Here is a 13,687-nt window from a genome sequence, read left to right on the forward strand (position 1 = left end):
CATTCGTACATTTATTTTAAAAAGTTAAAATAAGGAAACCTGTAATTATTACTTGTGAACGAATATCTTTCACGTCTTACTAAACCTAGTCACGCGAAAGTGAACGAGGTAAACAAATTCATTTCTGTTCCCTCTTCTGAGGCTATGCAGGTCACGTGAAAAATGATCCAAAGATCCTTATCTGAAGACCCAGGGTGTGTCTACTACTGTGCACTTCGAGCACCGACTTTCAGTGCTTAGGGCGCTTACACTGACAGAACCAGCAGAATTCAGTGCATGAAAGTACCCGGATGACGCACAGCAAACGGTCAAAAAATGCAGTGTACAACGATGGACACTACTCGCCCTAAACGGGCGCCATATTGGCTACGTAGCGGAAGAGGAGAAGCCCTTTCGGCAGCTTTTCATTTCTAAAATAATGGCGGACGAAATGACTCGCGAGCAGATTCGCCGTAGATTCGCGGGTGTCACAATCAGATTTGCGTCCGTCACTTCCCGCCAAGTGGTTAACTTAAGTGTTCCATTTGAGACAGCAGTACTCAGCGACGGAGTGCACTACAGATGTAAGTGCACTGTATTGCAGTGCACTGTATTGCAGTGTACTTAGTAAAGTGCGCAGTAGTAGACACAGCCCCAGTCAAAATAAACAAATCATTTCTGTTTGATCTAGCTACCAGTACTGAGCCTATGCAGGTCACGTGAAAAAGGATCCAAAGACTCGTACTTGGCAGATGAACGAATCGTTCACCTCCCGACCGTGTCTTCGGATCAATAGGTGCTTTCGACATGGACTGCGGATTCATGAAACGACCGGCGAGAGTAGCCGCTTGCAGTCGGGGAGGAGTTGAAAACGGCTCTGTAAAGTCGGACATTCCAGCTTCTCGTGGTTTGCTGCATTGACGTCAGCCATGGCCAATCAAGCACTGTTTGCTTACTTTACTTTATTTATAATTAAACTGTAGTATATAGTGCCGCGCACTAATACTGTTTGGGGGTTAATAACAAGGCCGAGGTGTTATACACGGTTCAGTGTGTGAGGCGTCAGGGAACGCACGTTGGCTGTTTTGTTAAGTCCAGCTCAAGCATGTAATAAACAATGGACAAATAGAAGTCATCTCATCATTCAGCAAACTATAACATAAACTTAGTCTTTCCGTTAGTGAAGAGGCGGACTAAAACCCTTTCTTCAACACTCTTTTTAATTCAATTAAACTGTTTGGTCCGGATTTGAGCATTGGCGAAACTGAAGGTGTCAGAATAATTACAAAACACGCGTCAAAGTTGTTGTGTGTGAGTCTGGCCAATCATTAACCCTTGTGTTATCTTCGGGTCATTCTGACCCATCAGTCATTGTGACCCACCGTCGTATTGCGACAAATTTACCTCATACAAAAACAAAGTGAAGCATTTTCTTTTAACTGTCAGGCTGTCTCAGACCCCCCACATTGGAATGGTTAAAAGAAAATTATTTTTATTTGTTTTTGTATTGGGTAAAATTGGGTAAACACAACGATGGTTCGTTATGAACCTTTGGGTCATGTGACCCGAAGGCAGCACGAGGGTTAAATAGCTGTGTCGTCATTAGAACCCGTGCAGTTGCTCTTGAGAAAATGCGCTCGGCTACACAGCTGGCAGTTCTTGAATCGATCTCACGGTACTTTGATGGCTACGTCACAGTGACATAGCCTCGGCGCCGTCTCAAGTCGGACAAAAAGTCTAACCAGAATTCACTGTTTCAATTCAGGCGCCTGCAGCCGGCTGCAGCGCTGCATGAAGTCAGTCCATGTCGAACTCACCTATTGTTTAGTTCCTCTGCCGGGTACGAGTCTTTGGATCCTTTTTCACGTGACCTGCATAGGCTCAGAACTGGTAGCTAGAGGAAACAGAAATGATTCGTTCATTTTGACTGGGTCTTCGGATCCGGATCTTTGGATCATTTTTCACGTGACCTGCATTGGTTTAGTAGAGGAAACGGTTACCTCTCCAGATGCGCGACCACGAGAAAATTAACGAATCTCTCTTTGAGAGGACTCGTTACTCCCGACTCCTTGTAAGGATTCGTTCAAAATGAACGAATCATTCACAAACGACACATCACTAGTACCTAATAAAGTGGCCAGTGAGTGTATATATTGTAACGACCACGACTATGGTCGTATGAACGAGTCAAGACGACTTGGATGTCCACCGTTATCTTTCTTTATTTGCACAACTGGGCTGTTGTTCTGGCCACAGCCCACGCCACTTAACCAGCACGCTAATGGGAGTCAGGTGGCTGAGCGGTGAGGGAATCGGGCCAGTAATCATAAGGTTGCCAGTTCGAGTCCCGGCTGTGCAAAAATGACGTTGTGTCCTTGGGCAAGTCACTTCACCCTTCTTGCCTCGGGGGGAATGTCCCTGTACTTACTGTAAGTCGCTCTGGATAAGAGCGTCTGCTAAAAATTACTAAATGTAAACGCTAACAACGAACAGTCAATCAAACACATCTTCTCAATCTTCAAGCCAAAACACAAGAGAGAGATATCAAGACAGTCGTTCTGATTTATAACTTCTCAACCCCGCGAGATTACCCAACATCTCCCCCAACCTTACTGTCTACCCTGAACTCTGAATGCATGAAAACAATAACTACAACACAGGGTCGTTACATAGCCCCCCCCCCTGTCTAAACCCTAGGGTTACAAAGAAAAATCCTTAAAACGACCCGGGGGTCGCGTCTGTCTCTTGGGCCTCCCTGTGGTTCCCACCAGCGAAGCCCCTGACCCCTCATCTGGCCCAATGTCATTTTCACCCCCCGCAGAGGCAGCCCCCCTCCCAGGCTCAGGTTGTGTTAGAGTCTCTAGGTTGGCCTGTTCTTGTGGGTGCACAGTGGAGTCCTCGTTTCCAGCAGCCCCCGCAGAGGCAGCCCCCTCCCCAGGCTCAGGATGCGTTAGAGTCTCTGAGTTAGGCTGTTCCTGTGAGCGCACAGCAGGGTCCTCAACCCCATTCACCACTGTATCCCTCCCTCTGTACGGAGCTAACCGGTCCCGGTGTACCACCACCTTCCTCCACTGTGGTGGAACTTCAACACGGTACGTTACCTCCCCCACCCTTTCCAACACCAGGCAGGGTCCCACCCAGGCACTGTCCAGCTTCGGGCATCGCCCCTTCTTGCGCATGGGATTGTGAAACCACACACACTCACCCGCTCCAAAGTGCCTTCCTTTAGCGTGAGTCATAGTGGCGCCTTTGACGCACCCCTGCACTCTCAAGTTGCTCTCTTGCAAAGTTGTGTGCCACTTCCAACCTGTTCTGCAAGCGACGAGCGTAATTCGGGCCAGGTGCGAACACGTCCTCGTCATCCGGGGGGCGGCCAAACGTCAGTTCGGCTGGAGTGCGCAACTCCCGACCTAACATTAGTAGTGCTGGGGAGCAAGTGAGTGTCCCAGTCTCTCTGGTGTTTTGAGGTCACAATAGCCAGTTGCTGCCCTAATGTCTTGTTAAACCTCTCAACCAACCCGTCGCTTTGAGGCCACAGCGGGGTAGTGCGCGTTTTTTCTACCCCTAGTCGTTTACACAGCTCAGCGAACGTCCGGGACTCGAAGTTCCTACCCTGGTCGCTGTGAATAGACTGTGGTGCCATTTGGTGAAGTAGTCCATAGCAGTTAGAATCCACCCGATACCACTGTCTGTGATTGGAAACGGCCCCACTATGTCTACCCCCAGTCTCTCCATGGGCTCCCCTACTGGAAACTGTTGTAGGAGAGCGTGCGACTGGCCCGGCGGTCCTTTCTTAGCTGCACACTGATCGCACTGCCTGCAAAAGTCCTCCACGTCCCTCCTGTGCCTGGTCCAGTAGAAGCCCTAACGCACGCGTTTCAACGTCTTGGAAAGCCCAGAATGTCCCGCGCCTACTCCCCCATGTAGCTGCTGCAACACTTTCTCCTGCAGTTGTTTAGGCACCACTACCTGCCATGTGGTTTGCCCCGAAGCTGGTTTTTTCCCACCCCCTCTGGAGCACTCCCTCTGCCACTGTAAGAACTGCAAATTTAGCCCACAGCCCTTTTGTGGTAGGGGATAGAGGAGCTACTTCCCCCCATGGGGGTCGCCTCTTCTCCTCCACCCACTGTAGAACGGGACGCAGCTCTGTGTCCTCCTCCTGGCCACGTCTCCACTCCCCGGTGCCCACAGTCGCTAGTGCCCTGTACTCTGTCAACCCCAGCTGTCTCACCGTGGCAGTGACCCCCTCCTCCCTGCACAGCTCCCTTTCCCGTGCCACCCGTTTGTCACAGTAACCACAGCCGTCCTCTGCACACGGCCGTCGGGACAGAGCATCTGCATTGCTGTGGCTGAGACCTGCTCTGTGCTCCACCTTGAAGACGTACGGCTGCAGCTCCTCCAGCCAGCGGGCGATCTGACCCTCTGGCTCCTTGAAGGAGAGAAGCCACTGCAGGGCTGAGTGATCCGTCCGGACCATGAACGGCAGGCCCCCCAGGTAGTACCTGAAGTGGCGTACTGCTGCAACAACGGCCAACAGCTCCCTCCTGGTCACACAGTAGCGTTTCTCGGCCTTATCAAATGTCCTGCTGTAGTATGCTACTACATGTTCTCCATCCGGACCCTGTTGAGCCAGCACAGCCCCCAAGCCCTCATTGCTTGCATCCGTGTCCAGGATGAATGGCCGTTTCGGGTCCGGGGCGGCCAGGACAGGGGCCTCCGCCAGGGCGTGTTTGAGAGCTTCAAATGTACGCTGGTGTCCCTCAGTCCACTGGAAAGGCATGTCCCTTTTGAGGAGGTGATTTAAAGGAGCTGCTATCCCAGCAAACCCCTTCACAAACCTGCGATAGTAGGATGCCAGCCCCAGGAAGCTCTTAACTTCTTTTTTCTCTTTTGGGACTGGCCACCCCCTCACAGCCTCCACTTTGTCTGGCACCGTGCCGATGCCCTCACCCCCCAACAGATGACCCAGGAAGACCACCTCCCTCTGCATGAAATGGCATTTTTCAGGGTGTAACCTTAGCCCTGCCCCCGCGATCCTCTCTAACACCCGCCTAAGTGCCCCCAGGGCCCCCTCGAACGATGTTCCGTGCACCAAGATGTCGTCCAGGTACACAACACACTCGTGTCCAGGGACATCGGCCAAAACTCTGTCCATCAGCCTCTCAAAGGTGGCAGGAGCATTACAGAGGCCGAAGCAAAGCACCTTGAACTGCCAATGCCCTTTGTCCGTGGAGAAAGCTGTCTTTTCCCGTGCCCCTGGTGAGAGGGGTACCTGCCAGTAGCCACTGCGCAGGTCGAGGGAGGAAAACCACGAAGACCCTCTTACATTGTCTAGCGACTCGTCGATCCTTGGTAGGGGGTAAGAGTCTTTTGTGGTAACAGTATTTAGGCCCCTGTAGTCAACACAGAACCTGAGTTTACCCCCTTTCTTAGGCACCATTACAACTGGTGCAGACCAAGGGCTATCTGATGGTTCAATGAAATCAGCCCGCAACATGTCCACAATAGCTGTATCCGCTGCTTCTCTCCGGGCCAGGGGAATACGACGGGGTTGAATTTTAATAGGGCGGGCGTCCCCAGTGTCTATATCGTGCTGAGCTAGGTGTGTCTGCCCTACCTCATCTTCCCCCCAAGCAAAGCTGTGTCTAAATTCCAACAGCAGCTCCTTTAACTGTGTCTGTTGTCCCTCATCCAGACCCTGGCGTTTTTTTTGCCACATAGCCTCGTCGGCGTCGATTGCCTCCTCCCCTCCTTCGCTGGGCAGAGGGGGTGGGAGGACCACGGTGTTTACAGCCACTGGGCTATCCGTGCCTGTGCTATCATGGGGAGTGAATGGTGTTGCTGCTGGAGACAGCTGCTGGGACGGCACAATGACCAAGGGGGCGGCTGGGACGACTGGTCTAGTTTCCCCTAGCTTGGCTGAAGATGGAGGGGCAATCCTGCCCTGCCCCCCCGACAGCTTCAAGGTGCCTAAAGCTAAATCCAACTGGGCCCCACATTTTTTCAAAAAGTCCATTCCCAGTATACACGGGTCCTGCACCGCTGCCACCCACACTGGACACCCCACAGTTTTTCCTCCCACAGTCACAGACAGCTGACACTTCCCCAACATGGGGGCTAACTCACCCGTGACAGTTCGCAGCTGGACGGGAGTTTGCTCCACCCGTACCCCAGCCGGAAGTATGTCTGGTCACACTAGGGTCACTGTAGAGCCTGTGTTAACCAAGGCTAAACATTCTACCCTCTCTACCTTGACACAGACATTGCAGAAGTCTCCCACGGTAGTGCGTCCCACCACAGCTACTGGACTCGGGGATGTGGGGACAGTCGTAACTGGTGGAAGCAGGTCTCCGTCCCCTTGGCTGCACTGCTGGGTGTCACCTCTCCTTACTGTGGGTTCGGGGGCTGATGGGTGGGCCCGCGCTGCCCCCTGCACGAGAACCCGTTGTCGTTTCCCTGGCGATGGGAGGATCTGTCACACTCTCTCCGAATGTGGCCAGGCTGGCCACAACCCCAGCAGATAAAGGGAGTTGAGCTGACATTTTGTTGTTGCCTGGGGCCCTGAAACGGCCCAAAACGGCTCTCCAACGCCTCCACAAGCGCCCCGAAGTCACCCCTCTCGCTAGGGGCTAGTGTCAGCAGGCACTCCGACGCCTCCTCTGTCAGGCTTAGAGCAAGCTGTAGTGCCTTAGTCTCATCCAACCACCTTCCAGCTCTAGCCAACAGCTCAAATTGAGTGAGAAAAACCTTCCATTTGCCTTGTCCATTAAACTTCGGCGGCTTAACCGCTACCGTGGCTAACGGGACTAGGGCGCCGCCATCTTTGTTTACATGGCTAGGTCCAGCCGCGACCGCCCCCGCTGACGTCAACGCCTCCGTCAGCTCGACATCCGGCCTGGACGTGTGGTGCGAAGGGAACCCCGCCAGTTCTGCCATCTTGCTGACCGATAATTTTACCTTCGCCAACTGGCCCTCCAGCTCCTCCACCTTAGCTGCCGTCTGAGCTTCCCACTTACGCATTCCAGGCACATCGCCTGGCTCTTCTTTAATCTTCCGCCTCGCCCCCGACATCATGACCTCAGACAAGGTGCACACGAAAGCTAGCCACCGGCCTATACTGAACTCCGCTAACGCGCGCCGAGTTGATCCGTCTTGTAGTTCGACTTTGAATTCTGACACCAATGTAACGACCACGACTATGGTCGTATGAACGAGTCAAGACGACTTGGATGTCCACCGTTATTTTTCTTGATTTGCACAACTGGGCTGTTGTTCTGGCCACAGCCCACGCCGCTTAACCAGCACGCTAGCAACGAACAGTCAATCAAACACGTCTTCTCACTCTTCAAGCCAAAACACAAGAGAGAGATATCAAGACAGTCGCTCTGATTTATAACTTCTCAACCCCGCGAGATTACCCAACATCCCCCCCCAACCTTACTGTCTCCCCTGAACTCTGAATGCATGAAAACAATAACTACAACACAGGGTTGTTACAATATATTTACCGTATTTCTTCGATTATACTTCGCCGCCCTCAAATAAACGCCGCCCTCGAATAAACGCTGCACCAAAAATTAACATTGTGTAATAAACGCCGCCCTCGATTAAACGCTGCACCAAAACAATCAAAACGGTTATTTAATTGGTTAAATGAGAACAGTATTTGTTACCCAAGTAAATCACAAGTGTACAATATAGCGAGGTAGCTGACTTAGCCACTCGCGAATTCGGCTTTCATCATCCCAAGTTCGCGTGCTACAGATCTGTTGCTGTGGGGGTGAGTACTTTCTGCACAGCTTTCTGTTTGAAAGCCAAAGTGTAAGAACGTTTCTGCATGCTGCTTCAGATTTCTACACAATGTAGACACGCTTCAATTTTACACTAGGCTTTGTGTTTGACCTTTTGTTTGTCTATGGTCGCACTACAGCTACAATTCACTAAATCTCTCTTACTAATTAAACGCCGCCCTCAAATAAACGCCAACCTCGAATAAACGCAAAAATAAAATATAAAGATATGTTATTATTTTTTAGTCTGTCTTATTGTTTTCTTATTAGAAACTGCAAGTGGCAGCTCGGATCTAAGATGGATTCGAGAGACCGCAGATAGAGTGCGGCTAGTTTGGTTTGTTAAACGTTTTAGATCAACACTTGTATTATTGTTTTTGTTGATTTTATGTAAAGCACTTTGAGCTGCAATTCTTGTATGAAAAGTGCTATATAAGGGAGTGTGGGAGTCAGGTGGCTGAGCGCTGAGGGAATCGGGCTAGTTATCCGAAGGTTACCAGTTCGATTCCCGGTCATGCAAACTGACGTTGTGTCCTTGGGCAAGGCACTTCACCCTGCTTGCCTCGGGGGAATGTCCCTGTATTTACTGTAAGTCGCTCTGGATAAGAGCATCTGCTAAATGACTAAATGTAAATATAAATAAAGTCTTACTTACTTACTTACTTACTTATTGTCAAACATTTTTACTGTTAACTGTAGTTTCCTACTTACAACTGTCCCCCTAACAGTTGTAAGTAGCTACAGTAAACTAACTCTTCCCCCTGCTCCTCTCCTTAGGTGTGTGATGAAGATGGACCACCACTGCCCATGGATAAACAACTGCTGCGGTCACCAGAACCATGCCTACTTCACTAGCTTCCTGTTATTAGCGCCTTTAGGCTGTTCCCATGCCGCAATCATTTTCATCATGACCATGTACACACAGCTTTACGAGAGAGTAAGTTGGATAGTGCTAGACTACATTGGATGGGCTGTGTACCAGTTTTTTATATTATGTCTCAAGCTAAAAGTAGCCGAAGCAAAAAGTAGTTACAGTTTACATTGTTTCCAAAAGAATCCATATGGACTTTTAGCCTATTTTGCCTTTGGTAATATTTGAAGTCATTTTCAAAAATGCATTTTAGGTGGCTTATTATCAGTACAGCTGTTTCAGAGGTACTGTTCCTCCTTCATTCTGATGTATGTTGAGGTGTGTCTACCTAACTATTTGTTTTGTGCCCTGCATGAGCATATCTTTGGGTGGGCATGGGCCATTTTGACCTCAAAACCAACTGAACTATTAACCATTTTTTAATGATTGGATATGTTATTATAACAAATATTTTCCTTATTATGAGGCTGTTGTGTGCTTTTGTTAAATGATGCACCTCTGTTGCAGATCTCTTTTGGTTGGAGCACTGTGAAGATTGACATGAGCGCCGTCAGACATTTTCAACCCATCATGCCATTCAGTGTGCCTGCCTTTGCCGCCACTCTCTTTGCCTTAGGGTTGGCATTGGGCACAACCATTGCTGTTGGCATGTTGTTCGTAATACAGGTATTCAATGTTTGTGTGTAAAGTGTTTGATACTTGGTACCCAATTAATGGGCACTATATGGATGTTATGAAACTAACAACTTAATATTTTACCATAGTAAAAATGGAAGGGTATCTGTATCACTCCTTGGAATGTATTTAATTTGTAAACTTTCTTTTTTTAAATTATTATCATATTTCGCAATTATTAGTACATTCTCTACATTTGGCATGATTAAATATTTTCATAATCAGCGCATAGAAGACTGACAAACTACATAAGTATTTAGAATGAGTGTGGTGTTATCTGTTATAAAATTAACACCATAGCAGAATCAGTAAGCAATATCACACTTAACATGTGAGTAATCACACCGTATAGATACAGAGAAGGTCAGGTAGCTATAGCGGTCTCCGAGTTAGCCAAGCATCGCTGTTGCCATAATGTAACATGCTGGTGTCAACAGAATAAAAGTTTGGACCAGATCCTAACAGCATCAGACAGAGACACTGAATTAAAAAGGGACTAAAATATCTTAAACTTGTAACACCTTTATAACAAACAATCCTGTATCACAAAATTGCAATGAGCTTATTGTGCATTTAACTATCTTCGATTTACTACACCTGTGAGTGGTAACTACTCAACTCAAATATGTTTTTCTTCTCTGAAGCGTACTGGATATTCACTTCTGAATGTCTAACTTGCTGTGTGAGCTCAGCAGTTTATATCTAAACAAGATACAACTATTAAAACTACTCTACTCTCCTTTCACTTTTCTTTTTTCTACAGATAAAAGTAATCCTTCGAAACAAGACCTCAATCGAGGCCTGGATTGAGGAAAAGGTAATTTTCGTCATTGGCTTTCTTCATTTAGTTACCTGAAGAATACCAGCTGTTTAGATGATAAATTCTTGAATGTTGAAACTGACTAACATGGGGCCTATCCAGGGTTCCCAACGGTCCTTGAAATCCTTAAAATGTTTTGATAAAAATGTAATTAAATCAAGGCTTTGAATGTTTTTGATAATAGATATAAGTAGACATGGGTCATTGAAGGGGCTTGAATTTGTTTGTGCGTGAATAGAAATTGAAGTGCTCTGCTGTTTTAGAGAAAGCAAGAGACAACGGACTCTGCCGTCACTGTAACACTGTTTAGTTATCCATGAGCCTCTGTAAAACGTGTTAGTTTTCGTTGTAAAAATGATCAGTGTTGGCCTTGATCCATGTATCAAACTGTTAGGTCCTTGAATTTGATGGAATTGGGCCTGGAAAATCCTTGAAAATCCTTGAATTTGATGTTTATGGTGTTGCAAACACATAGCTGGTATTTTAAGTGGTAGTTCAAGGTAAACAAATAGAAAGCTATGATCTAGACTGTGTTGAGTGGCCCCTGGGTCAATAAGAGCTGTAACAGCATGATGGTACAGTACAATACAGGTAGATACTTAATTGTCCCCATAAAAAATTGCTTTGCAGTACAATCACAAAGCATTTTGTCACAACATCACAAAAATACCATTAGACAGACACATACCTACCCCGCTCTCCTTCATATTACTTTGAAAGCAATTCTTTAATCTTCCGACTTTTTTGTCTCTTTACATACAGTTAGGTCCATAAGTATTTGGACATTGACACAATTTTCATCATTTTGGCTCTGTATACCACCACAATGGATTTGAAATGAAACAATCAAGATGTGTTTTAAGTGCAGACTTTCAGCTTTAATTTCAGGGTATTCACATCCAAATCAGGTGAACGGTGTAGGAATTACAATACATTTTATATGTGCCCCCCCCCCCCTTTTTAAGGGACCAAAAGTAATTGGACAATTGGCTGCTCAGCTGTTCCATGGCCAGGTGTATGTTATTCCCTCATAAAGGGAGTTCGTTATTTCATTGACAAGGAGCAGATAAAAGGTCTAGAGTTCATTTCAAGTATGGTATTTGTGTTTGGAATCTGTTGCTGTCAACTCTCAATATGAAGTCCAAAGAGCTGTCACCATCAGTGAAGCAAGCCATCGTTAGGCTGAAAAATCAAAACAAACCTTTCAGAGAGATAGCAAAAACATTAGGTGTGGCCAAATCAACTGTTTGGTACATTCTTAAAAAGAAAGAACGCACTGGTGAGCTCAGCAACACCAAAAGACCCGGAAGACCACGGAAAACAACTGTGGTGGATGACAGAAGAATTCTTTCCCTGGTGAAGAAAAACCCCTTCACAACAGTTGGCCAGATCAAGAACACTCTCCAGGAGGTAGGCGTATCTGTGTCAAAGTCAACAATTAAGAGAAGACTTCACCCGAGTAAATACAGAGGGTTCACCACAAGATGTAAACCATTGGTGAGTCTCAAAAACAGGAAGACCAGATTAGAGTTTGCCAAAAAAACATTTAAAAGAGCCTGTACAGTTCTGGAACAACATCCTATGGACAGATGAGACCAAGATCAACTTGTACCAGAATGATGGGAAGAGAAGAGTATGGAGAAGGGAAGGAACTGCTCATGATCCAAAGCATACCACCTCATCAGTGAAGCATGGTGGAGGTAGTGTTATGGCGTGGGCATGTATGGCTGCCAATGGAACTGGTTCCCTTGTATTTATCGATGATGTGACTGCTGACAAAAGCAGTAGGATGAATTCTGAAGTGTTTCGGGCAATATTATCTGCTCAGATTCAGCCAAATGCTTCAGAACTCATAGGACGGCGCTTCACAGTGCAGATGGACAATGACCCGAAGCATACTGCGAAAGCAACCAAAGAGTTTTTTAAGGCAAAGAAGTGGAATGTTCTGCAATGGCCAAGTCAATCACCTGACCTAAATCCAATTGAGCATGCATTTCATTTGCTAAAGACAAAACTGAAGGGAAAATGCCCCAAGAACAAGCAGGAACTGAAGACAGTTGCAGTAGAGGCCTGGCAGAGCATCACCAGGGACGAAACCCAGCGTCTGGTGATGTCTATGGGTTCCAGATTTCAGGCTGTCATTGACTGCAAAGGATTTTCAATCAAGTATTAAAAGTGATTTATGATTATGTTAGTTTGTCCAATTATTTTTGGTCCCTTAAAAAGGGGGGGGGGGGGCACATATAAAATGTGTTGTAATTCCTACACCGTTCACCTGATTTGGATGTAAATACACTGAAATTAAAGCTGAAAGTCTGCACTTAAAGCACATCTTGATTGTTTCATTTCAAATCCATTGTGGTGGTATACAGAGCCAAAATGATGAAAATTGTGTCAATGTCCAAATACTTGGACCTAACTGTATATTTACCCTTTACCCCCAGGCCAAAGACCGAATCCAATACTACCAAACCGGAGAGGAGTTCATCTTTCCCTATGACCTTGGGAGCCGCTGGGAGAACTTCAGACAGGTGTTCACCTGGTCAGGGATGCCTGAGGGTGACGGTATCGACTGGCCCGTCCACAAGAAGTGTCACCAGCACACCTTAACAGTACATATCCCAAATAAGAGACCAACAATAACAGTTGAATTGTCCATACATTTGACAGATTGATTTAAATACTGCTTTTGCTGTATTCAGGCTATTTTAAGACGATCCTTTTCCATTCATACATTTTGACAGATTGAGCAACTGAAGCAGAAAGCTGATAAGAGGGTGAGAAGTGTAAGTAGCTGTCATTGTTGTTTACCAGCAGAGGGTAGCATTGCACCACAGTGTGAAAAAATAGTTGTCGCATCTTTTTCTAATTTAGCCTCTTTTGACGAAGTCTCGTTTATATTTAAGCCCTAAGCCAGTTTAGTATGATGACATAGCTCGTAGTGTTGGTAGAATAATGTTGCTTTGGTTGTGCCTTGGCCAGCAGGTCCAGTACAGGGTAGTGGAGGACTACAATGGGGCCTGTTGCCCACTGAGCAAGGGGATCAACACCTTCTTTAGGACTCCATGTACAGAGGAGCCCCGGATCCCCCTCAGCAAGGGGGAGACCATTCTTGCAACCCGGGGCACCAAGTAAGTTTTGACACAGTGCTTTTTCATGCTTAAACTCTAGGCCATGCATGATTGGAGGCATTTTGGCAAGTCAGTTGATAGGTGAGCGAGATGCAGTCATCATAAAATATGAATGCAAACAATAGAAACAGAGGGAGCTACGTAGAAGGTTGAAATAGTGGTTGGGTCATGAGAACCATTTGAGGTTAGCATTTGTATTGCAAGTACACAAAGGAAATGTTGGTGCACTGAAAATATATGCTTAATAAGCAAATGCAGTTGCCTTTCAAACCTTTCACCTCCTCTGAGCTTTCCTTTTTCAATTTAAAGCTGACATGGTACATAAACATGGCATAGGCTATATTTAGGCAACTTATTATTCCAACAGCTGTCGCAACAGCATCCCAACATAATGTGGCAACATTTGTCTTTTTTGCCATAT

General features: G+C 46.8%; 1 protein-coding gene across 3 annotated transcripts in view; it reads left to right on the forward strand.

Moving 5' to 3' along the window:
- zdhhc6 (zinc finger DHHC-type palmitoyltransferase 6) overlaps nt 1–13,687 on the forward strand; it is a 33,745-nt gene that overhangs the window by 18,258 nt on the left and 1,800 nt on the right. For 2 of the 3 annotated variants that reach the window (XM_067245197.1, XM_067245196.1), the window contains exons 4-9: nt 8,547–8,706; nt 9,148–9,306; nt 10,079–10,132; nt 12,580–12,747; nt 12,880–12,921; nt 13,118–13,266. In XM_067245197.1, the coding sequence (XP_067101298.1) occupies nt 8,547–8,706; nt 9,148–9,306; nt 10,079–10,132; nt 12,580–12,747; nt 12,880–12,921; nt 13,118–13,266 (732 nt within the window). The remainder of the gene's footprint in view (nt 1–8,546; nt 8,707–9,147; nt 9,307–10,078; nt 10,133–12,579; nt 12,748–12,879; nt 12,922–13,117; nt 13,267–13,687) is intronic. The other variant, XM_067245198.1, reaches the window with a different exon arrangement.

This window comes from Osmerus mordax, chromosome 10 (genome assembly GCF_038355195.1).
Source record: "Osmerus mordax isolate fOsmMor3 chromosome 10, fOsmMor3.pri, whole genome shotgun sequence".
Lineage (NCBI taxonomy): Eukaryota > Metazoa > Chordata > Actinopteri > Osmeriformes > Osmeridae > Osmerus > Osmerus mordax.